General features: G+C 49.4%; 2 protein-coding genes across 9 annotated transcripts in view; both read left to right on the plus strand.

Annotated features, from left to right (window-relative positions):
* FDPS (farnesyl diphosphate synthase) overlaps nucleotides 1-8,337 on the plus strand; it is a 35,043-nt gene extending 26,706 nt beyond the window's left edge. For all 4 annotated transcript variants that reach the window (XM_083418605.1, XM_083418604.1, XM_083418607.1 and 1 more), the window contains exons 9-10: nucleotides 3,798-3,932; nucleotides 6,961-8,337. In XM_083418605.1, coding sequence (XP_083274731.1) covers nucleotides 3,798-3,932; nucleotides 6,961-7,161 — 336 coding nt within the window. In that variant the 3' untranslated portion in view covers nucleotides 7,162-8,337. The remainder of the gene's footprint in view (nucleotides 1-3,797; nucleotides 3,933-6,960) is intronic.
* Nucleotides 8,338-10,322: 1,985 nt separating this feature from the next.
* The window catches only part of RUSC1 (RUN and SH3 domain containing 1), a 32,621-nt gene continuing 17,826 nt past the window's right edge, over nucleotides 10,323-25,117 (plus strand). For 2 of the 5 annotated variants that reach the window (XM_083418467.1, XM_083418469.1), the window contains exons 1-3: nucleotides 10,323-10,437; nucleotides 17,943-19,653; nucleotides 24,412-24,936. In XM_083418467.1, the coding sequence (XP_083274593.1) occupies nucleotides 18,033-19,653; nucleotides 24,412-24,936 (2,146 nt within the window). In that variant the 5' untranslated portion in view covers nucleotides 10,323-10,437; nucleotides 17,943-18,032. Of the gene's footprint in view, nucleotides 10,438-17,920; nucleotides 19,654-24,411; nucleotides 24,937-25,117 lie in introns of all 5 variants that reach the window. The other 3 variants (XM_083418470.1, XM_083418471.1, XM_083418468.1) reach the window with 2 other exon arrangements.

Here is a 25,117-nt window from a genome sequence, read left to right on the forward strand (position 1 = left end):
ATAGAGACCTCCTCCTAACAACTCACAGCAACTTGAACAAAAGACAGTTTCCCAGGATCCTTTGGGGGAAGCCATGAGTGTTTAAGGGACGCGGGTGGCGCTGTGAGTTAATCCACAGAGCCTAGGACTTGCCGATCAGAAGGTCAGCGGTTCGAATCCCCACGACGGGGTGAGCTCCCGTTGCTCAGTCCCTGCTCCTGCCAACCTAGCAGTTCGAAAGCACGTCAAAGTGCAAGTAGACAAGTAGAGGAGGGAGAAAGGTTGTTTTCTGCTGCTCCAGAGAAGCGGACACGGAGCAATGGATCCAAACTACAAGAAAGAAGATTCCACCTAAACATTAGGAAGAACTTCCTGACAGTAAGAGCTGTTCGACAGTGGAATATGCTGCCAAGGAGTGTGGTGGAGTCTCCTTCTTTGGAGGTCTTTAAGCAGAGGCTTGACAACCATATGTCAGGAGTGCTCTGATGGTGTTTCCTGCTTGGCAGGGGGTTGGACTCGATGGCCCTTGTGGTCTCTTCCAACTCTATGATTCTATGAAATAGGTACCGCTCCGGCGGGAAGGTAAACGGTGTTTCCATGCGCTGCCCTGGTTCGCTAGAAGTGACTTAGACATGCTGGCCACATGACCCGGAAGCTGTACGCCGGCTCCCTCGGCCAATAAAGCGAGATGAGTGCCACAACCTCAGAGTCGGCCACGACTGGACCTAATGGTCAGGGGTCCCTTTACCTTACAATGAGTGTTTAAAGTGGCATGATACTGCTTTAAATGTATCAAGTGGATGGGGCTTTCATTTCATGACCCTGTTTCCATATAAGTTATGGTCTCTGCTCAAATGTGGGGAACATCAGGCTTGAGGGGGACATATTTTAATCCTCCAGGCTTCCCTCTTTGGCCCTCAGGTCTCTTCCTCAGGCCGCACACCAGCTCAGCCTTCCACCTTCCTCAAATATTTTTGCCTGGCAGAACCTCATTCCTCTTGCTTGCCTGGTGTGTGTGTGTAGAAAGTAGCCTACCGCACAAAGCCAAAGCTTACATGCCCACTTTTGCCCCTGGCCCCAGCTACCACTGACATGTGGCCCTCAGTCTGCGCAAGGTTTCCCATCCTTGCTCCACGCGATCAATCTAGGAGCCTCTGCCTCTCCTCAGTCTCTCTGCTGCCAATTTTCTTTTCAAGGGTGGCTGGCTTTGGTTGTCATGGCAACCAGGAACTCATGTCATGGCAGCTTCCTGCTGGAACCTTGTTGAATGCCCATAATTGAGAGTGTCTGATATCTTTGCATTATTATTTTTTTGTCCTTCCACTGAGTAACCTGTTGCTGGAGATCAATGGCAGGAGAAGAGTATAAACATTCTATATCCAAGGCAGTATATATGTGTGTGTGTGTGTGTGTAAATATATGTATATATTTATAATTTTTTTGGTTTGTTTTTTTAAATAATATTTATTAGAAATTTTATAGTTACAGGAAAAAAGTATAAGAACAAAATAAAAAGCAATAAAAAATTTACAAGCAATACATCAAGAATAGAAAGAAAAAAACAATACATCAAGACAACAAAAGAAGAAGAAAAAAAACCATTTACAAACACATCCAATTTCCATATCTTTATCTTTCATTTACTTGTTTCCTCGACTTCCTCACACCTCCCTTTTTTGTATTCTAGTTCAAATTAGCTAATTCAGCAAATCCTTTCCCTCTTTCTCCATTTTTTGTTCTATAGTTTATCTTAACACAGTCTTAACTTTAAATTTTCCACTTTAGCCCATTAACAATCAGTTTTTGCTTAATTCTTTATAACATTTCTGCTAAAACCATATAATTTCCTTCCAGTATTCCTCTAACATTCCTTAATTTTGCAGTATTTCTGTAAATATACTTTAAATTTTTTCCAATCTTCTTCCATCGACTCTTCACCCTGGTCTCGGATTCTGCCAGTCATTTCTGCCATTTCCATGTAGTCCATCAGCTTCATCTGCCATTCTATTTATAATTTTTTTTGTTGATATGGGAAGTAACAGAGTAGATTACAGCAAGGAAGCTAAATCACTCTTGTAGGTAACTGATAACTTCTTTGTAAAGACTATACAGTGTCCAGAACCTTACTTTCATAAACATATAACTGTGAAGAATATATTTACAATTTCATGCACAGGTTTCCTCCTATTAATGTTTAGGGATCTTCCTCTGTCTGTTTGACTTCAGACAGATCACACTGACACAACACTGTCCCCAGCAGAGCAGCCGTTCTCCTCACAGACAGAGAAGCAGAAAGCAGTTAAAAACGACAGTTGCTGGAATAACAGTCACAACGGAACGGAATGCCTCTCTTATGTGAATCAGCCAATCACACGAGGGCTACTGCCAAAGCGGGGGGACGGACCCCATGTTAAAAATACACAGTAACCCAACCTAAGTAAACATTCCCATTTCAGGAAATTAAACCATTATCCTTAACAGAGTGCCCCTAAATATTAGAAGGAGAAGAGCCGTAGCTCAGTGGTAGAGCAGTTGCTTTGCATGTAGAAGGTCCCAGGTTCAATCCCAGGCACCTTCAGAGAGCTGCTACCAGCCAGTATGGGCAAAATGGAGCCAGGTGGGCCAATGGCAGTTTCCTGTGTTCCCAGACTGCAGACAGCGAGGAGCTGGCTCTGCCACATGCTACCCCTCTCGCCAGCTAGGCTGGATCCCGCCTCCCTGCTCACAGGGGCCCTCAGGTCTAAGGGCCCCATGCAAGAGAGCAGCAGGGGCGATGGAGCCAGCTCTGTTATGCGCAACAGAATACCGTGGGAAATCGTTTCAAAAGAAGGTACTGGAGCACTTTGAATCATTTGTCCATGTGCATGCAGAGAGATTAGCAGATCTTAGCTGAAAGACAGCATCTGAGCGTTGCAAAGCCTCCTTAATTATTGCTATATGTTTTTAGGAGTACAGTGGTACCTCGGGTAACAGACGCTTCAGGTTGCAGACTCCGCTAACCCAGAAATAGTACCTCGGGTTAAGAACTTTGCTTCAGGATGAGAACAGAAATCGTGTGGCGGCAGCGGGAGGCCCCATTAGCTAAAGTGGAACCTCAGGTTAAGAACAGTTTCAGGTTAAGAACAGACCTCCAGAACAAATTAAGTTCTTAACCTGAGGTACCACTGTATTACATAATCTTATAAAGGGTGGCGTGGTGGTGAGGGGGCATGGCGGTGAGGGCCATGAAGGGACCCTGCACTTCAGAATCTGCCATAATAATAATAATAATAATAATAATAATAATTTATTTGTACCCTGCCCATCTGGCTGGGTTTCCCCAGCCACTCTGGGCGGCTTCCACAGAGACCAAAAATACACTAAAATGTCACACATTAAAAACTTCCCTGAACAGGGCTGCCTTAAGATGTCTTCTGAATGTCAGGTAGTTGTTTATCGCTTTGACATCTGATGGGAGGGCGTTCCACAGGGTGGGCGCCACTACCGAGAAGGCCCTCTGTCTGGTTCCCTGTAATCTCACTTCTCACAGTGAGGGAACCGCCAGAAGGCCCTCGGCGCTGGACCTCAGTGTCTGGGCAAAATGATGGGGGTGGAGATGCTCCTTCAGGTATACTGGACCGAGGCCGTTTAGGGCTTTAAAGGTCAGCACCAACACTTTGAATTGTGCTCGGAAACGTACTGGGAGCCAGTGTAGGTCTTTCAAGACCGGTGTTATGTGCCACTATGCTATTGGCACCTTGGTCTTCTCTAGCAATTTCTCTGGGCCCAGCAGTGCAGGTAATGTCAAGCCACAGCATTAACCCTCTCTCTGCCTGCAGGATGATTTCCTTGACTGCTTTGGTGATCCTGAAATGACCGGGAAGATCGGAACGGACATCCAGGATAACAAATGCAGCTGGTTGGTGGTGCAGTGCTTGAAACGAGCCTCTGCAGAGCAGAGACAACTTCTAGAGGTAAAGAGGCTTCACAATTCCATGCCCTGCTAGCGTGGGAGGGAGGGGAGCCATAATCCCTCTTTGTCCCACTGGGACCCGAAGCCGGTTGGTACCTGTGGATTTCTCCATCTCTTTGAAATCCAAGCAGCGATTCGAAAAAGAGCTTAGCTGCTTTTCATCAGGTGCCAAAATGGGTTTTTAAAAAATCCAGTTTACACCCTGATGCAAGTTACGGCAAAACACCAGCAAGTGTGCAGGAATCAATTGAAATTGGTAAAGACAAATAACCTCTTTTTAGACCATTTCTTTTTTCATTCTTCTAAGCTACCTTTTGGGGAAAACACCCAAAGGCCCGAGAACACTAAAAGAGCGTTGAAAGAAGTATTTTAACATGATAAAACAATGAGAAGAGTTAATTTTGTGTTTGCTTGATGAAAGATGAATCATAATAAATTAAATTAGATGTATTTATTTGTATCTAGTCATCCAGCCATTGCAAAAGCCTGACAGTATCAAAGTAACTTGAACTGAAGTTTGTGTTAACTCGGACTCAAATAAACTGCAACATAAAGCAGACTTAAAATGCCAGATTTCCCTGGCAGGTGACAATAAAAAGTAAAGGTAAAGGTACCCCTGCCCGTACGGGCCAGTCTTGCCAGACTCTAGGGTTGTGCACCCATCTCACTCAAGAGGCCGGGGGCCAGCGCTGTCCGCAGACACTTCCGGGTCACGTGGCCAGCGTGACAAGCTGCATCTGGCGAGCCAGAGCCGCACACGGAAACGCCGTTTACCTTCCCGCTAGTAAACGGTCCCTATTTATCTACTTGCACCCGGGAGTGCTTTCGAACTGCTAGGTTGGCAGGCGCTGGGACCGAGCAACGGAAGCTCACCCCGCTGCGGGGATTCGAACCGCCGACCATGCGATCGGCAAGTCCTAGGTGCTGAGGTTTTACCTCACCACCACCCGTGTCCCTATATGACAATATAGGGGTGACAATATGCCCCTTTAAAAAGGAAAAAAAGAAAGACCTGTTCCTCTTTTAACAAATATTAAAATGAAATAAGTGAATAACAAAGGAACCTTATACAGTGTCTCAAAATGTACCTGGTGAATCAGATTCCTCGCCAAGTTACAAAACCTGAACCTCCACGCCATTAATTGAAGACCAAACAAAAGGATGGCACAATCTGTTCGTTAAGGTGCTTTTAAAACTCTGTACCTGATTAGCGAGGCTGCACCTCCTGACATTTCTAAAGTGTGTTTCTCCCGAGCATTTTAAAGGGCAAGGTGGAATAATTCTTAATAATCATATGGTATTGAACTAGCGAATGCAGAAACTGCTCTGTCAAAGCTTTCCTGATCCAGGAACTGCGCTAGCTATTGTACCGGCTGCAGCTGGTAGAAGGCATTTCTAGCCAACTAGCCTACCTGGTCCTCCAGTGACAAAGCTGGATTGCAGAACCTGCTCCTTCAAAGGGAACAGAACCCCATCCAAGTAGACAACTGGCCAATTTCTCAGGCACAGGAACCACTCGCCCACATTGATTTCGCCTTGCCAGGATTCAAGCTCAGCTTGTTTCTCCATCCATCTCACCAACTGCGCCCAAGGCAGTGCTCTAAGAACTGCACAGCCTGACCTGATAATAATAATTTATTATTTATACCCCGCCCATCTGGCTGAGCGTCCCCAGCCACTCTGGACAGCTTTCAACAAAATATTAAAACACAGTAATGCATCAAACATTAAAAGCTTCCCTAAACAGGACTGCCTTCAGATGCCTTCTAAAAGTCTGGTAGTTGTTGTTCTCTTTGACATCTGGTGGGAGGGTGTTCCACAGGGCAGGTGCCACCACCGAGAAGGCCCTCTGCCTGGTTCCCTGTAACTTGATTCAGATGCGATGGAGAAATAGAGCTGAGTTTCATCGGCATACTGAAGGCACCTTGCCCCAGAAGTCCTAATGGCCACTCCCAACAGTTTCATACAGATATTAGATAGCGCCGGCGATAACGTAAACTCCAGGGGGCCAAAAAGCACTCTCCTGATGCTACTTTCTGAATTTGGTCCAGGAGGTAGGACTGGAACCCAGTTCCCATTCCCCAGAGCTGGTCCAGGAAGATGCCATGGTCGATGGTATCAAAAGCCAAAGAGGAGGTCAAGAAGCAGGAGCAAGGCCACACTCCCCCTTGCCCCACTCTCTGCAAAGGTCATCCATCTGGACCGCCAAGGATGACTCAGTCCCATGGCCAGGCCTGAACCTGGATTAGAAGGGATCTAAATGATTGGTGTCACCCAGGAATGCTGGTAGCTGCCCCACCAGAATCCTCTCCACCCAAAACATTAGTCCACCCAAAACATTTGCCCCCAAAACATTAGTCATTATTGCTAAATGTGCATCTATGCATCTTAAAGGTAAAGGGACCCCTGACCATTAGGTCCAGTCGTAGCCGACTCTGGGCTTGCGGCACTCATCTCGCTTTATTGGCCAAGGGAGCCGGCGTACAGCTTCCAGGTCACGTGGCCAGCATGACTAAGCCGCTTCTGGCGAACCAGAGCAGCGCACAGAAATGCCGTTTAACTTCCCGCCAAAGCGGGAAGTATTTATCTACTTGAACTTTTTTGTGGCGTGCTTTCGAACTGCTAGGTTGGCAGGAGCTGGGACCGAGCAACAGGAGCTCACCCCATCGCGGGGATTCGAACCGCCGACCTTCTGATCTGCAAGCCCTAGGCTCTGTGGTTTAACCCACAGCGCCACCTGTGTCCCTATCATCTATGCATCTACACGTATGCAATTATGTGTCCTCCCTCCCACCTTTTTTGGTGATGCATTTTCTTCTAGTTTTCTCACTGGTGTAGAATGTGGGCCTCTTGTTTAAAGATCCCTGGGAACCACAGTTTGTGAAGGGTGCTGGGAACTGTAGCTCTGTGAGAGGAGTGAACTACACTTCCCAGCATCCTTTCAGGGGGAAGCCATGGTGTGTTTTCGCAGCTTCGATCTGCCCTCGCAGCACTCCCTTTTCAAAATCAATAAATCTCTGCCCCTCTAGGAGAACTATGGACAAAAGGATCTGGACAAAGTTGCACATGTGAAACAGCTCTATGAAGAGCTGGGCCTGAAGAAAATCTACCAGGACTATGAGGAGAGCAGCTACCAGTGCTTATCGGGCCTTATTTCCCAGCATGCTGTACGTCTGCCCAGCCAGATCTTCCTTGGCCTGGCCCAGAAGATCTACAAGAGGCAGAAATGACAGACTCGGCTATCAAGAAGGAAACTAGCGTATAAATACTTGTCACATGTGTGTTTGTGTGGAAGGGTGGGTTTCCCCCATCTTTCCTGGCATTTAGTGGAACTGCTTTTTGAAACCTAGTTCAGCCGTCTCTTTAACTCCCTGACACTGGGAGTGGTGGTTTGAAGGGGCCGGAAGGCCGAGGCACACTATCCAAGGTGTTCTCACCACTCTTTAAACTTCTGACTATTCCCAGGATTCCCTGGGCTAAAACCAAGTAGTGTCCAGCTTAACCCAAGAAACATGCCCATCTAGTTCCCATGTTGTGTTTCCCTTATTGGTTTTGCCAGCATCAGTAGTGTCCTGCAGTGCTCTGACCACTTCACCCAACTCTGTTGGTGAGGCTTTATCTTGCCTCACACCTCCGCTGCAACTCTCAGAAACAGCTGATGGCTGCCTATTTAAAATAAAATTTTAAAATCCTTCCATGCATGAAGCGCGTGGGGGTTTAATTTGGGGGTTGGGGTTTTGTTGCATCTTAAATGCAAACTGCTTTACCTCAGGGTGAGCTGTCCTGTGGTGATGAGGAGAGCATTTTTGGCTAAGGATTTTTCTTCCTTCAGTCTCTTTCTCCCATTCCCAGCCTCTAAGCAAGGGGATGAGGCTGCTACAATTTTGTTTGTTTGTGGAAGAAGACGAGATCCATAGCTGAATGTAATCATTTCTGCCAATACGCACCATGCATTTAAAACACCCCTCTGAAAAAAACAACCTGAGAATTGTGGTTTAAGGGCCCTGCTGTGAAAGGGTAAACTACAGTTATCAATATGGGGGGGGGGGGAGCGGAGTGATGTGCTTTTAATCTCTCTCTCTCTCTCTCTCTCTCTCTCACACACACACACACACACACACACACACAAACAGCGAGCGTATCTATAGTAAATGTTGCTGACTGTATGTCCTGACATAGCTTCTCAGGAGGGAGAACGATTCACCTGGATCAAAACAAACCTGTTCCCATTTTGGGGAGGGGGGGCATGAAGAAGACCCCCTCCTGCCACCCCCCACAGTGCTCTGAAGCAGCACCCGGGGTGAAAATGATGTTGGGGGGGGGGGGTAGTATCAAGCATCCTATCATAATGGAATGCACAGGCTGGAGAAAAATGAGTTTGTAGCAATAAATTATTTTGAAACCAGGCTCTTGTTTATATTCATTTTTGTATATTCCTTTGTTGTATGTTTACGCTTTTACTTGCATGCAGTTTTTTGGCCCAAAGCCCCCAACCCACCCTGTGAAATTGTGTTCTAAGCCGTCTACATGAAATACTCATTCAGTCTATCAATAAAATTCAGAGTTGGAAAGAAACTAACATAAAAGAAGTCCAACTTGCAAATTAAAATCCCTTTTCTGCAAGGAGCTTAAGATGGCATATACAATGGTACCTCGGGTTAAGTACTTAATTAGTTCCGGAGGTCCGTTCTTAACCTGAAACTGTTCTTAACCTGAAGCACCACTTTAGCTAATGGAGCCTCCTGCTGCCGCCGGAGCACGATTTCTGTTCTTATCCTGAAGCACTATTTCTGGATTAGCGGAGTCTGTAACCTGAAGCGTATGTAACTTGAAGCGTATGTAACCCGAGGTACCACTGTATGGTTTTCCTCCTCACTTAATCCTCCTATGAGGTACGTTAGGCTGAGAAACAGTAAATGGCCCCAAATCACCCACTAAACTTCACGGCCAAGTGAACCCTAGGCTCTCAGGTCTTAATTATTAAATTTATATACCACCCTTCATCTCTAAATCTCAGGGCAGTTCACAACATAAAAACACAAAATGAGAACGCAAAATGCATAACAACATAAAAACGAAACCAGTGACCCCAATCCCACAAACACATTTAAAAGGCTATAGTATAGAACATTAGAGAAAAGTGCCCACCTGGTGCCTAAAGATACGTAATGAAGGTGCCAGGTGAGCCTCCCTGGGTAGGGCAATTCCACAAAAGGGGGGCCACTGCAGAAAAGGCCCATTTTCGTGTGGCCACCCTCTCATGGAGGAGGCACACAGAAGGGCCTCAAATGATGATCACGGGGTCCGGGAAAAGGCGGTCCTTGAGGTATTGTGGTCCTGATCCATTTAAGACTTTATAGGTCAAAACAAGCACTTTGAATTGGGCCCGGAAACTAATTGGCAGCCAGTGCAGTCGGGCCAGGATCCGTGTAAGATGCTCACATCGCCTTGCCCGGATGAGCAACCTGGCTGCTGAATTCTGCGTTGGCTGAAGTTTCCGAACCGTCTTCAGAGGCAGCCCTAGGTATAACAAGTTGCAGTTGTTGAACCTAGAGGTTACCACGGCATAGACATCAGTCGTTGGGCTATCCCTGTCCAGATAAGGGCACAGCTGGGATACCTGAGCCTCAAGGGACGGCACAGGACCCAGAAGTACCCCCAAGCAGACCCAGACAGAGGGGGCGGGGCATATGGGCCACTTGGCCCGGGCCTCCGAATCCAAAGGAGGCCTCGGTCAGCATGCATTCCCTATGTATTTTTAAAAAGCACTACAGTGGTACCTCAGGTTACGTATGCTTCAGGTTACATACGCTTCAGGTTACAGACTCCGCTAACCCAGAAATAGTGCTTCAGGTTAAGAACTTTGCTTCAGGATGAGAACAGAAATCATGCTCCTGCGGCACGACAGAAGCAGGAGGCCCCATTAACTAAAGTGGTCCTTCAGGTTAAGAACAGTTTCAGGTTAAGTACGGACCTCCGGAACGAATTAAGTACTTAACCCGAGGTACCACTGTATTATATATCTATATTTTCCATTTTGTCATTATATGCAGATACGGTTCACGCCTTAAAATTATTTGTCAGCATAATTTTTGTGAAAACTATTTATATACTTACTTATTTATAAGACTTCAGTTATCCCCAGGGTAAAAATAAAAGGGTGGGGGCACATTATCTACCTGGCCCGGCCCTCTGCCTGGCTCTGTAAGGCCCTGCCCCCAAGATCCATACTTTGCCAGACGCCTGCACTGAGCATGGTGGGTTGGGCCAGATGACCTCTGGAGACTCCGCCCAAGGATTGCAACTCCGCCACCCTCCAGCCCAAGCCCATTGGCACGACAAGAGTTAAGGCGGAGAGGCGAGGCGAGGCATTGATGGACGCTGGCTCCTCCTACCCGGACTGGGGTGAGCTCAGCCAGGGAGGCTGCCCGAAGCCGCAGCGTTATAGCACTGGCGGCTGGACGAAGTCTTGCAGCAGAGTCTAAGGAGAGACAGAGAGGCGGCAGGTGAGTGCATTTAGCGCTGCAGATGCAGCTGTGATGGGCACCGCTTGGGGTGGGGGCGGTCAGCATAAATGTGTTGATGGATGTCTCTGGGAGGGAGGGAGGAGGTTTTGGGGCGAATCCCATGACCAGGGAGAGCTGTGTTTTATATCCTTCCAGCCCCCTCCCTCTCCAGAAACCTGCAATGCCCAAGAATAGGATGCGATCGCACTTGGGGGTGCAAACCTCTGCCCCACCCGTCCACCTTATCCGGAGACCTGTGCCCACCTGAACTGCAGGGGACCCACCCTTCTGAATTCCCATTAAATCCAGGAAATGTCTTGAATCCAGGCAACAGGGAGGGTGTCCCTTTTTTGAAGAAAAAAAAATCCCTGCCCAAAAGCTTTCCTCGCAATTATCACTAAATGCTTTCCTGCAAGACACTCTCTGATCGATGTGCAGAACAATGGAAACAAACCCGAAACAATTGCATATATTGAAATAGGTGGTGTACTGTTGCTCAAAAGGTACTCTTGATTTTAGCCCTTGTTCCTGGGAGGTGGCGGGGTGGGGGGACGGTCGGCGGAAATCCCACCCCCACCCCAACAAGGGGTGACCACTGAGCCCGGCGTCTGTGCTGTATCCCTCCATCATTCCCCCCCCTCCCATTTTCTTCCTGACTTGTTTACCACCACAGTAGGCATGGAGGTGACCCCCCCCCCATAAAATGCACACATAAATGCTCCCTCCCTTTGCATTGCTAACAGGATGGTTGGCATCGAGGGTGCACCTTTCGTTTGCCCACCCACCCAATGAGCCCCACGCAGCCTCTGCAGTGATTTGGCTTTCTTCCTGCAAGAAGGGTTGGGCCGGTGGCGGCTGTGATGGCTGGAGGATGGGATGGGCAGCGTCTAGGTTGGTACAGAGACGCACAGATCCTCACGTCCTCTAGCCACGGGATACTCCATCTCGCTCCGTCTGTGGGGTGCTCTTTGCTTCCCTAAAGAATCATGTCGCTGGAGAGCCTCTGCCAATCCGTGCAGACAATACTGGGTGGATGGTGCAAAGCTCTGACTGGGTACAGGGCTTCTGCATGCATTCCTAGGGCTGCCTGCCGTTCGCCAGAGGAAAGGCACTCTGCACTGTCTCAGAGACCACACGCTCTGTCTTGTCCTGGTCTAAACCTGGATTGAAAACAGATGCCAGGAGCCAATTGTTGGGTGCAAATTCCATCTTAGCACTGCCGTTCTGTATCCGTTTATCCCTCCCAGTTATGGCCCAGTCCTCTGGGGAGAGGCGTATGTGAGACCTCGCCTCATTTTTACTCTTACAACATTCCTGCATGGTAGGTTAGGGCTAAGGGGCCATGAATATGTTGCCCAAAGCCCCCCCCCCCCCAAGTGGTAAATCTGGGGTTGGGTAGGGAGTGTGGAAAGCTGCCGCCTTATGAGTATCTAACTCAATACTGCCTACACTGGCTGCCATCAGCTCTGCCCATGCCTCCCCCACAAATGTACGTCAAGTCTCTGGGTTGATTCAGGACAGGCTGGTGGCCATTTTTAACGTTTATGTTTTCTTTATTTTTAAAAAAAAAACTCACCTGCTTTTGCTGTTTTTATTTACTTACTTGTGTTGTGACCCATCTTGAGCCCCTCAAGAAAGAGTGAGCTATGGGCAGATCCATAACATATATTAAAATCACCATGATTCCCCCCCCCCAAAAAAATTCTAGAAATTATCATTGCCACCCAAAGAGCTACAATTTCCAATATCCTTACATACCCTGCAACATTTATCCAATGAAAACAGGAAAATTCTATTGCCTAATCATAATCATAATAATTTTATTATTTATACCTCGCCCATCTGACTGGGTTGCCCCAGCCACTCTGGGCAGCTTCCAACATATACAAAAACAGAATTAAACATTAAAAAGTGAGAAACTTCCCTTCACAGGGATGCCTTCAGGTGTCTTCTAAAGGTTGTATAGTTAGTTATTTCCTTGGCTTAGGGGTCACATAACTTCATACCCCACAACATTTCTCCGATGAAAATAGGGACGTCCTAAGAGAAAGTGGAGGGACACGGGTGGCGCTGTGGGTTAAACCACAGAGCCCAGGACTTGCCGATCAGAAGTTCGGCGGTTTGAATCCCCGTGACGGGGTGAGCTCCCATTGCTCGGTCCCTGCTCCTGCCAACCTAGCAGTTCAAAAGCATGCAGTGCAAGTAGATAAATAGGTACCGCTCAGGTGGGAAAGTAAACAGCGTTTCCGTGCGCTGCTCTGGTTCGCCAGCAGCGGCTTAGTCATGCTGGCCACATGACCTGGAAGCTGTATGCCGGCTCCCTCGGCCAATAAAGCGAGATGAGCACCGCAACCCCAGAGTCGGCCACGACTGGCCCTAATGGTCAGGAGTCCCTTTATCTTTAAGAGAAAGTGGGACTTTCTGGGATCAAATCAGAAACCGGGACTATCCCTGAAAAAAGGGTCATTTGGCGGATCTGTCCTTAACAAACTACAGTTCCCAGAGTTACTTATGGGGAGCCATGTGCTTTAAAGGTGTGTTGGAAATAAAACGTTTCCTCGGCATCCCCTCCCCAATCCCTGCCTATCTTAGATAAGAAAGGAGGATCCTGTGGTCCTCTAGTTGTTGCTGGTAGCTTACAGATCCCATCATTCATCACCATTAGCCATGTTGGCTGGGGACTGATGGGAGCGGGGTGGCAAACAGCATCTAAAGGATCATCCATATCCATGGCCTTCAAGATGCTACCTGTGAAATAACTAGGCAAGATATTCCCATCATGCCCTGCTTCAGAATTGCAAGGCATTTGCTGACCCCTGTTTAGATAGAAGTATGGACCCAGAATTTGCCAAGCTTGTGATAAAGGTTGCCTTGAAAATGGTATAAAAACTGTCTGGAGGTTTCTGTCCTTACCCAAATCTCAAATTATGTGTAATTTTCTCCATTATTGCTATATTCTAGAGTGAGTGATAGGGACGCGGGTGGCGCTGTGGGTTAAAGCCTCAGTGCCTAGGGCTTGCCAATCAAAAGGTCGGCGGTTCGAATCCCCGCGGCGGGGTGCGCTCCCGTTGTTCGGTCCCAGCGCCTGCCAACCTAGCAGTTCGAAAGCACTCTCGGGTGCAAGTAGATAAATAGGGACCGCTTACTAGCGGGAAGGTAAACGGCGTTTCTGTGTGCGGCTCTGGCTCGCCAGAGCAGCTTCGTCACGCTGGCCACGTGACCCGGAAGTGTCTCCGGACAGCGCTGGCCCTTGGCCTCTTTGAGTGAGATGGGCGCACAACCCTAGAGTCTGTCAAGACTGGCCTGTACGGGCAGGGGTACCTTTACCTTTACCTTAGAGTGAGTGATACTAAGCATCTAGTGTAAGATTTGGGGCTATTTTCCATTGAGTCACAATTACTATTCAAGCTGCCAAGATTACATATAAAGACCACTTGCATACACATGTTTCCCCCCCAAGTTGAGACTGGACAACCACCCATCAGGGATAGGGTTAAAGGAAATTGTCTTTTGGCTTCCTTGAAAATCTATGATTTAGCCACCCCAATGTGATTCACTGCAATATCATCCTCCGTTCTTTCTCCCTCGTCCTCTCTCACAGAAACACACACACGTTCCTCTGCTATGGTTCAGTTACACCCAGAATAAGCTTAGGCAAACTCTATGAGAAAACCACATTAGTATAGTTTATTGCATTCAGATCCCACCCTTTTCTCCAAGGACATACAGGGTTTTAATCCCCAAAGAACCCTATAGGGTAGAGTAGGGTGAGAGGCAGTGACTGGCCCAAGGTCGCATCCAGTTAGGTTCATGGTCGAGCTCTAACCACTAGGCCATACAGTCCAGATAAGTGAGATTTACTTAAGTCGGTTGCTCTCCTGGTGTCAGTGATGTCACCTAACCCTGAATCTTGTTATGAACCCAATGGGTCCGTCCAATGAAACTGAACGTTGAAAGACTCAGAGGAGACAAAAGGATGCAATTCTTCATGCTGTACATGAACTGTGGAACTCCCTGCCACCAGATGTTTTGATGGCCGCAGACATGGATGGCTTTAAAGGGGGATTAGACAAATTCGTGGAGGATAATGAGGATACCAGTGGCTACTGGACATGGCGGCTGTGTGTTATTTCCAGTCTCAGAAGCACCATGCTTATAAAAACCAATTACTTGGAATCACAAATGAGGAAAGTTGCTATTGGACTCAGGTCTTCCTTTCAGGGTTCCCACTGTGGGAACAGCAAGCTGGACCAGATGAGCCCTTTGATCTGATCCAACAGGGCTCTCCTCTTGTTGGGGAGAGAGTCAAAATCCTTATTTTGGGGGCAGCTGGTCCCTTGAGCTGAGTCTGGACTAATTTGCAGTGATTCCCCCGGGTTTCAGGCTTCCTGGAGACGCCAAAGATTGAACCCGGCACCTTCTGCATGTAAAGCAGATGCTCTGTCACTGAGGTACATCTCTTGCCTTGGCCCCGGGTTCAAACCCCAGCAGCTCCAGGCTGGGTAGCTGAAAAGACCCCCTTCTGAAACCCTGGAGGGCCTCTGCCAATCAGAGTAGACAATGCTGAGCTCCATGGACCAATGGTCTGGCTCGGTATAAGGCAGCTTCCTATATCCCAATAAGAAGGGGTTGTACTGGATAGTAGCCACTTAGGGGGAAAGATAAATGGACTTCTATTCAATATGTCCCTTTCGTAGCTCAATGAGGCTGGACTTAAGCGAGGTTGGATGCTGTAGTCCAGGGGTCAGCAAACTTTTTCAGCAGGGGGCTGGTCCACTGTCCCTCAGACCTTGTGAGGGGCCGGACTATATTTTGAAGGGGGGGAAATGAATGAATTCCTATGCCCCACAAATAACCCAGAGATGCATTTTAAATAAAAGGACACGTAAAAACACACTGATTCCTTGACTGTCCACGGGCCGGATTAAGAAGGCGATTGGGCCGGATCCGGCCCCCGGGCCTTAGTTTGCCTACCCATGCTCTAGTCTCCTCACCCAACACTCCGCCCTTGGCTGAGTGCCAATATTTTCCTAAAATTGGGGAACTGACTGCTGTCTCCCCCATTCCCAAAAATAGGTCAGATCCAGAATTGACTGGCATTTGACCCCAGCACCTGTTTTTGTTTTAACCTCCTGGGTAAAGAGTGCCTCTGAACTTACACAGAGTGCCATCGGGCCCCTGCAGACCTCATGCAGCACTGGAATGAGAGAGAAAGAGGTTTTGGACAAGCAGAAACAATTACACCTCTCTTTTTGAAACTGGCAATGACTTGGAGGTGAGAAATCTCCCTGCGCCAGCCTTGAGCTACCTTCCTTCTTTGTCCCCTCGCCTCTTGAGCAAGAGCACTGATGCCATTGGCAAGCTAAACCTCTCCAGGACTGCATCCAGTTTGGATGTGAAAATACTGTATACATGTTTTGCTCTTCTTCTTACCGCTTCTGCAGAGACAGTCCTGCATTGTCCTTGAGCGTCTGGTGTTTTGTTTTTGAAAAAAATATTCTCCCTTTTCCTTTCTTCAGGAGGGTGTTATGGTATAAAAGGCAGGGATGGTGGCAGGTGGGGAAGGGGAATAGAGAGGAGGGGGCAGACATGTGACAGCCCCCGTTGTCATGAGAACTTAATTTCTCTTTCTGAATTATTGATGGTTAACGTACGATGAGAAGGAGAGAGCGGATGCAAATCCTCCATCCTTTCTACAGTCTGCCTTGCAGCAAGGGACCTGGACTCAGTCTGTGATCGTTTGCCCCCCATCGCAATGCAGTTTCCTGGAGTGCTGGCTTTGAAAGCACATGGACTTTATTTTCTTTTTTTAAAAAATCGTATTGACATCTCTTAGCCACAACAGGGAAACAGAATATTCATATTTAGAGGGCAGAGTGGGCTGTTTCCATCACGCTCTGCCAGGCAGCCTTTTAGAGGCATCTGATTGGCCACGATTGGAGACATGGTGCTGGGGCAGACAGCCCATTGGTCCAACACCGCAGAGCATTAACAGGGCTTGGTCCATCAAGCATTTTGTTAAGTGTCAGTCAGGTCTCCAAGGGGGAAAAGGACATAGCTCTCCTTTGCATGCATAAAGTCTCAGGCTCAGTCCCCAGGTAGGGCTGCTGGGAGAGAGACCCCTCGAGAGCTGCTGCCAGTCAGTGTAGACAGTATTGAGCATAATGAGGCCGCTTCCTACGCTTCGCTCTGAATACCAGTTGCAAGGGAAGGCTGTTGTCTTCACGCCCAGTTTGTGGGCTTCTCAGGGGCAGTTTTTGGAAACTGAAAGATAGCCTTGATCAGATCCAGGAGAGCAGTCCAGCTTCATCCCAGTGCCTTCATGCTCATTGGCCAGAAATGTGGAAGTTGGGAGAAAGTTTTAATCCTTGTGGACCAAAAATCACAGAATTGTAGAGTTGTAAGGGACCCCAACGCAGGTGGCACTGTGGGTTAAACCACAGAGCCTAGGACTTGCCGATCAGAAGGTCGGTGGTTCAAATCCCCACGACGGGGTGAGCTCCCATTGCTCGATCCCTGCTCCTGCCAACCTAGCAGTTCGAAAGCACGTCAAAGTGCAAGTAGATAAATAGGTATCGCTCTGGCGGGAAGGTAAATGGCGTTTCCATGCGCTGCGCTGGTTTGCCAGAGGCAGCTTAGTCATGCTGGCCAATAAAGCGAGATGAGCGCTGCAACCCCAGAGTCGGTCATGACTGGACCTAATGGTCAGGGGTCCCTTTACCTTTACCTTTAAGGCACCCCAAGGGTCATCTAGTCCAACCCCCTGCAATGCGGGAATATGCAGCTGCCCCATATAGGGACAATTCTATATGGCCCCATCTGCACTGTACATTTAAAAACATATTGTACCACTTTAAACAATCATGGCTTCCCTCAAAGAATTCTGGGAAGTGTAGTTTGTTAAGGGTGCAGAAAGTTGTTAGGAGACTCCCCCCCCCCCCGTTCCCCTCACAGAGCTACAACTTACAGAGTAGTTCAACGGTCAACCTTTCTTCCCAGGGGACTTGGAACTATAGCTCTGTGAAGGGAATAAGGGTCTTTCAACATTGCTCTGCACCCTTAAGAAACTACAGTCCCCAGGATCCCCTGGGAGAAGCCATGACTGCTTAAAGTACAGTGGTACCTTGGTTTACGAACTTAATCCATTCCGGAAGTCCGTTCTTAAACCAAAGCATTCTGAAACCAAGGCGTGCTTTCCCATCGCAGCGGGGGGGCTCAATTTACAAATGGAACACACTCAACAGGAAGCAAAACATGTTCTTTTTCCAAGGCAAAGTTCACAAACCAAAACACCTACTTCCGGGTTTGCAGCGTTCTTAATCCAAGTTGTTCATAAACTAAGCTGTTCTTAAACCAAGGGACCACTGTAGTATAATACTCCTTTCAAATGCACCATGCAGGTGTGGCTTAAGATAAACCTAAACCCTGTTATGATTATGTGCTCTCCTTATTTTACTGTTTCCTGAATTTTGCCTCCACTCAGAAGCTGGCTTTGCCTTTCACAGGGAACTTCCCAGGGCACCCTGGCGGGTGACATCCAGGCAGAGCCGACGGACTTGAGCGCCACCCGTTTCCCCCCCTCGCGTTCCGGGACCATGCAGTCTCCGAAAAAGGGCCTGATCTGTAACCTGAACCACGTCCACCTGCAGCATGTCTCCTTGGGTCTCCACCTGTCACGCCATCCAGAGCTCCAGGAGGATGCCAACACGCTGGCGCCCCCGAGAGACCGGGTGGGTTGCCAGGATTGCCGCGGTCACGGCGGCAACACCCACGAGCTGGTAGACGCCAACTCCAATAACCCGTCCCTGCCCTGCCGCTGCTGCGACGGCCACACGCTGCATTCGGATCTCAAGCGAGGTCTCCAGGGTCAGCCGCTCTCGCCCAACTGCCTGGCTCTGAAACGTGGGGAAGAAGAGGAGGATGAAGAAGAAGAGGAAGAGGAGGAGGAGGAGGCAGGTTCCCCGTCGGAGCTGGGCTCCTCATCAGTTAGCAGCTCCTCAGATATCAGCCTGGACGAGAGCCCGGTTTCTGTGTATTGCAGAGCATTTCCTTCTGAGGAGCCAAGGAGTCCTGAGAACCAGCCCAACATTGTCCCCTTAGAAGATGTTCGCAGCATCCTTCCCCTGGCTGACCGCAAAGACGAAAGCTTGAACCTCAACACCCAGATCGGCGAGCCTCGCCTGTCCCGTGTCTGGGACAGCCCCGACAGCTTGTGCAGCGGTAGCTCGCTGGGGTCCACGCCTGACATGTCTTCTCCGTGTGCAGAAAGCCCGGTCAAGTCGCCCCTCACTGATTCCTGCAGGGCTCCCTTGCCTGTACCGCCCCCGACCCGTCCCTTCAGGGCTCCCCCAGCCGTGCCAGCCCCCAAAATTAGCCCGGAGCTGGATTCAAACTGCAATGCTCTCCCGAGCCGGGAAGCAGAGCCCGGAAAGCTCTTAGTGGACGTCAACTCGAACCAGGCTGCTCCGCCGAGGCCTCGTGTTTTGAGCGGCCCTCCACCGGTGCCCCCCAGAACGAAGAGGGGGCTTCAGGGGTTGAGGCGAGGCGAAGCAGGGAAGCCTGCAGTGGCCCCGGCAGACCTGCCGCCCTGCCACGGCGACCCGCAAGCTGCGGGCAGCCGGAAGAACATCACTTCCTTCCACGAGTTGGCGCAGAAAAGGAAGAAGGCCGCAGCGTTGGTGGGCCCCCCACCTCAGACGAAGAAGGACCAGAGCGACTGGCTGATTGTCTTCTCCCCTGACACCGAGCTGCCACCATCGAATGAGCTGACGTGTGGCGTGGCCCCTTGCCGGGAGACGCCCGGGCCCCCGACTCCACCCTCAGAGCCGCCAGCCAACCCTGCCGGCCAAAGAGGGGTGACCACGTTCAAGGAATTGCGCTGCCGGAAGCAGAAGGCCCAGGCGCCCGTGAAGATGGGCACCCAAACCCCATGGCAAGTGGATCCCGGGAAGGGGGTCCCCGACGGGAGCGCTCCGCCGGAGGTTGTTGTGGAGCCACCAGCAAGCGGGCCCTTCAGGCCCCCGAAGGAAATCCCGCCCCGGAGGAGGAAATCCCGCCCCGGGCTGCAGCCCATTGTGGAGGGAGGCTTTGAAGAAGGAGAAGATGGAAGGATGGAGGTGAAGGCGTCTGATCGAAGCTCCGAGGGCCCATCCAATGGGAGGAGGGACCCCTGGATGCCGGGGAAGGAGGAGAGAGGAGAGAGGAGTTTTCTGGAGGGTAAGGCTTGGATGATCTCCCCAGATGTGGAGGCTCAGATTTTGGAGAGCGGGTGGACCTGGTGCCTGAAAACAGAGCCACATCCGTACCTTACATTTAAAGCACTTTTGCACCGCTTTACACAATCGCTGCGTCCCCCAAAGCAATATTGGAGAATGTAGCTTGTTAGGGGTGATGAGAGTGGTTTGGAGCCCCCCCCCAACACCATTTCCCTCCCAGAGCTGCTTTTCTCAGAATTTCCCGCTTGATAAATCACCCTGGGAACTGTAGCTCTGTGAGCGGATCAAGGGCCTCCGAAAGACTCTCAGCACCTCAGACAAACTACAGTTCCCAGGGTATTCTTTGCGGGAAGCCATGACTGCTTAAGTGAATCTTAGGACTGCAGAGTTGTAAAGGACCCTGAGGATTGTATAGCCCAGCTCCCTGCAATGCAAGAATCTCAACATGCAGCCCCCCATCTAGTTTGAAATCACACCAGACCCTCCTTCGCTTTGGAAATATCCTAGCAGTTTTATTATTATTTTACTTATTAAATTTGTATACCACCCTATACCCTTAGCTGTCAGGGCTGTTCACACAGCGGTTATTGCAAGTATTGTGTAGATGTGGCCCAGGGAGGCAGCTAATGGGGGCCAGGAAGGCACTGGTTAAAGCACATTAGTGGTTCCACAAAAGTTTGAAAGAGAGCTCAGTCAGGAAATGGAAGTTGACGTGCTTTTTAACCGCTTCCCTCCCCAAAACACCAACCAACAAGCCTTAGCCTACCAAATGCCATATAACCCTATGACTCCCTGTGTGTGTGGTATGGGGATTGTAAAAGATGTGGTTGACTAAGAGGGGGAATATATCTTCGGGGTGGGGGTGGGGTGCTTGTTCTCCTCAAACTTCATATCTGCATGTGTTTTACTTTGGGAATTGTAGCTCTGGCAGGGGACTCCAGGTCTCCTAACAACTCTCAGCACCTTTAACAGACTACAATTCCCAGGATTCTTTGGGTGAAGCCATGACTGTTAAAGTGGTATAGTAGTACTTTAAATGTATGGTGTGCGTTCAAATCCTCCACTCTTCCTGTGAGGCGCGGCGGGTGACCTTGGGCAATCACTTTTCTCTGTGTGTGTGTGTGTGTCTTTCACTCTCTCTCTGCCTAAATTACCTCACAGGATTGTTGTGAGGGTAAAATGGTGTGTTTCCTCTCAACCACTATGTATATTCTCCTAAATGGAAAGCTAGGATTAAGAATGGAAGCAGTGTGTGGAGTCTCCATCAAAACACAGTTCTCACAGCATTAACGCTCCATTAGATCTTCCCACTCCATTAAATTCCCAGGGAGATCTCCAAGCCACAACTATGGGCCCAACAAAGAGCATGATAAGCACCTTCCAGTATCAGCCAACCCCACTCCCAGCCTACTTTGGCCTATTGTTCCCCATCTGGGGAATTGGGGAAAAGGCCATCCATTTGTCTCCATGGCAACAGGGCAACCTCTTTGGACATGTAAATAGCAGCACTTAACAGGCCATTAGAAAGTATTCTTAAGATAATGATCTTACAAAGAAACTTGTCTGACCAGATCGGCAGGTGTCTTCTTATAAATTATAATCTCACAGTACAGACCCATGGGTATTATCTAGACTGAACCCCACTCCCCCCCAAACCTATAACAATGTGTTATTTATTTTTCCTGGAGTGCTTAAGGTAGTTTCAAAGCAGGAATGTGGCCTGTGACTGGGGTGCTCACGCATTGCGTTCAAAAGAGTGCGCTACCTATGCGCTCAAGTAGCGGAGGTATACAAATGAACACGTGTATACCATATTTTTCGCTCTATAAGACGCACCAGACCACAAGACGCACCTAGTTTTTGGAGGAAGAAAACAAGAAGAAAAAAATTCTGAATCTCAGAAGCCAGAACAGCAAGAAGGATCGCTGCGCAGTGAAAGCAGCAATCCCTCTTGCTGTTCTGGCTTCTGGGATAGCTGTGCAGCCTGCATTTGCTCCATAAGACGCACACACATTTGCCCTTCCTTTTTAGGAGGGAAAAAGTGAGTCTTATAGAGCAAAAAGTACAGTACTCTGTGTGCATTCAATTCACCCAAAGCACAGTTAAAGCAGAGGACTTCGCCCCCAAAGAATTTTGCAGTTTCCTAGCACCCTTAACAAACGACAGCTCCCAGGTTTCCTACAAACTGCACGGCGCAGATGCAGTCCTTTTTTTGCAAAAACATTAGCACATTTCCAGGGACATCTTGTGCTTTTGTTCGGAGTGGCGTCTGACAGACACTCGCTCTACACTTCCATCTCTGCTCTGCTATTGTGAGTTTTTAGTTGGTTTCTTGTTTTGCTTTAATAGAATGAAGAAATCACTCCCCCCCCCCCCGCACCTTTCTCTCTGTCTCACCAGCCTTCTAAGGCACACCTTGAATCTGGTTACCTGGCCTAAAATTAATAAATAACCAAAAGGAGTTGCTCTGATTGGCTAACGTGGCTGTCAGTCGGAGCTAGGGGAACTTCTCCCGCCCCCTGCTGCCTGCCTCCCTCAACAACACACACTCATGCACTCCTGTTAGCAGGAGGAAGCAGGAAGCAGAGAACCACTTTGCATTTGTCTCCCTGGGCTGACAACCTTTGCAGTACTTTCCCTTTCTTTCTCTTTCCCCGGAAGCAAACTGGATCCTTGCCCCTTCCACTCCACCCACCCCTAAAACGGGGCAAGATTTGGGCGCAACTGTGGAGCTATAATCGGCAGCCTTTTCCTGGTTTGGAGAGAATCATTTGTTTGTTTTTTTAAGGTAATGTAACTTCAACGGCCCACGTCAGCGGTGCACTTAGGAAATTTTAGACTCTGGACTTCAGAGTTTTCTGTGGATTGAGGTCTGTGTGCTCTCTTCAGGTAGTACAGTGGTATTTCGGGTTAAGTACTTAATTCGTTCTGGAGGTCCGTTCTTAACCTGAAACTGTTCTTAACCTGAAGCACCACTTTAGCTAATGGGGCCTCCTGCTGCTGCCGCGCCGCCGGAGCACGATTTCTGTTCTCATCCTGAAGCAAAGTTCTTAACCCGAGGTACTAATTCTGGGTTAGCGGAGTCTGTAACCTGAAGCGTATGTAACCCGAGGTACCACTGTAATTTGGATTACTTTGTGAGACTTCAAGCCAAACTTGCTAAATTTCAGGGTGGGGAGGTTTGTGTTCCAGATTGGGCGCTTTGGAACATAGAAAGCTGCCTTCTGCTGAGTTAGACCACTGGTCCATCTGGCTCAGTGCTGTCTACACTGACTGGCAGCAGCAGCCGCTCTTCAGACTTTCCAACCCTACCTGAGATGCTGGAAATTGAGCCAGAGACCTTCGATTTGCAAAGCTCTGCCATTGAGCTATGGCCCTCCCCAGAGTTTGATATAGTGTCTACTGCCAGTCCTACCTGGAGAACATGGAGAGCTACCTTATAGATCAGACCACTGCTCCATCTACCTCAATAATGTCTACACTGACTGGCAGCAGCACACACCAGGTCTTCAGGCAGGGAGTATTTTCCCAATCCTACCTGAAGATGCTGGGAGTTGAGAACATGGGATCTTCTCGTAAACCGCTGAGAGACTTTACTACAAGCAAGTAGTCTATAAATTTTGTTAAATAAATTAAGATTAGAAAGCATTAGCAGTCTTATCCCTGGAATCGCCCGGGGATTGTAACAAACAAACAAATCAGCACAGTTTTGACATCCATGGTTAAAATCAGTGCAGTTTTGAAAGATTCAGTTCTGCCATCTCAATTCAAGATAGTGTGCGATTGTATCCAAACATAGCAGGGGCAGATTGTCTCTTTTGGATGCCTGAGGGCTTTTCCTACACCAGACAGGGCAAGCTTGTGACCCTCAAGATATTTTCGGTCTCTCGACCCTCCTCAGCCCAAGCCAACAAGGCCAGTGGTCAGTCAGGGAAAATGGGAGCTGGAAGTCAAAGCAACAAACAGAAGACTTCTCAGGCCATATTCACACCATGCATTTAAAGCACTATAAAGAGTCATGGCTTCCCCCAAATAGTTCTGGGAGCTGTCAATTTGTTAAGGGTGATGAGAGTTATTAGGGTGACCCCTCGTTCCCCTCCCAGAGCTACAATTCCCAGAGTCCCCCACGAAAAGGGCTTGGCTGTTAAAACCGCTTTGGGAATCGTAGCTCTGGGCAGGGAACAGGGAACTCCTGACAACTCCCAGTGCCCTTAATGAACTTTTATCTCCCAGAATCCTTTGGGGGGACGCCATGATTGCTTAAAATGGTATCTCGTGTATGGAGCGAGTGGGGCAGAGTCCCCCAACTCTGGATTAGGGTCCTGCGTTTCCCAGCTGAAGACACACAGCTTCTCCAAACGAGGTTGGGTGTTTTTTTGCGTTGGGATTGTTTTGTGTTGCGTGTCTCATGACCATTATGTTTGTTCGTTGTCTGCTGTGTGACTTCTGGAAATAACTTCTTTTGTTTTGTTTTGTTTCATATTCTCTCCTCTTCCTCTCCTTCCTTGCTCTTGACCTCCACCCAAAACCTCTTTCTGGCTTCCCCTCCCACACCCCCGTCCCGCTTCCCATGTCAATCAATCAATCAATCAATCAATCACGCTGGTCTGGCTCGTTGTCTGGCTTCCATGCATTTCTCACTGGTTTGTTGACTTCACATACTTTCCCCCATCCATCCTTCCCTCGCTCTGCACTGGCTTCTCTCCTTGGTCCTGCTGCCGCGACCTTCTGGCCCCCTTGCCCTCGCTCTGGCCTGCAGCTGACGCCCTCCTTGCCCGCTCCTCCAGGCCTCAGAACCTGCCCTACCCACCTCTCCTGGTCCATTTCTCTGTGGTGGACGGCCCGGCACCCCTGCACCCCTCACTCTGCACTGGCTTAGAGAGTGTGGAGCTGAGCTCCCCTGCCCCTCCTGCCCCGGCCTTCTGCCCCAGACTCAAGACCTTGTCCTGCGAGGAGGTCTGCCTCCTGGCCGGGCGGCAGGGGCAGGTCTTGGGCACCCTCTCGCCTGAGGAGCTGCTCCCCATCCGCCTCTCCCCCATCGGGGCCTACTCCCCCCCTGCCAGGAGCGTCCTGCCTTTCCTGGAGAGCCCTGACCTGGCTGTGCTGTTCTCACCCCTCTTCCCCCGCAGCCGCACCTTCCCCGCCTTAGCTTTCCCACCCCGCCAGGTGCTCGAGCGGCCATTCGGAGCCCGCCGCGCCCCCCTTGACAGCCAGGCTGGAGCAGGGCTCGGGAGAGTGCCCTGGGGCAGTATGGAAGGCAGAGAGCCGGGAGCTCCCAAACAACGTAAGCCGCCTCTCCCCTCATTCTCCCTCCTTCTCCTTCCCACCTTCCCTGCCTCCGTCACCTGTCCCCCAAACTGTGCGCCTCCTTGAGGGGTTTGGTTGAAGGCTGTGAGGCCAGAGCAGCTGTCCGCACAGAGACAGAGGCTGCCCGTTGCAACTCTGTGCGAGTTGCCGTTCTGGCT

Source organism: Podarcis tiliguerta, assembly GCF_965153285.1.
Source record: "Podarcis tiliguerta genome assembly, chromosome: 16".
Taxonomy (NCBI): domain Eukaryota; kingdom Metazoa; phylum Chordata; class Lepidosauria; order Squamata; family Lacertidae; genus Podarcis; species Podarcis tiliguerta.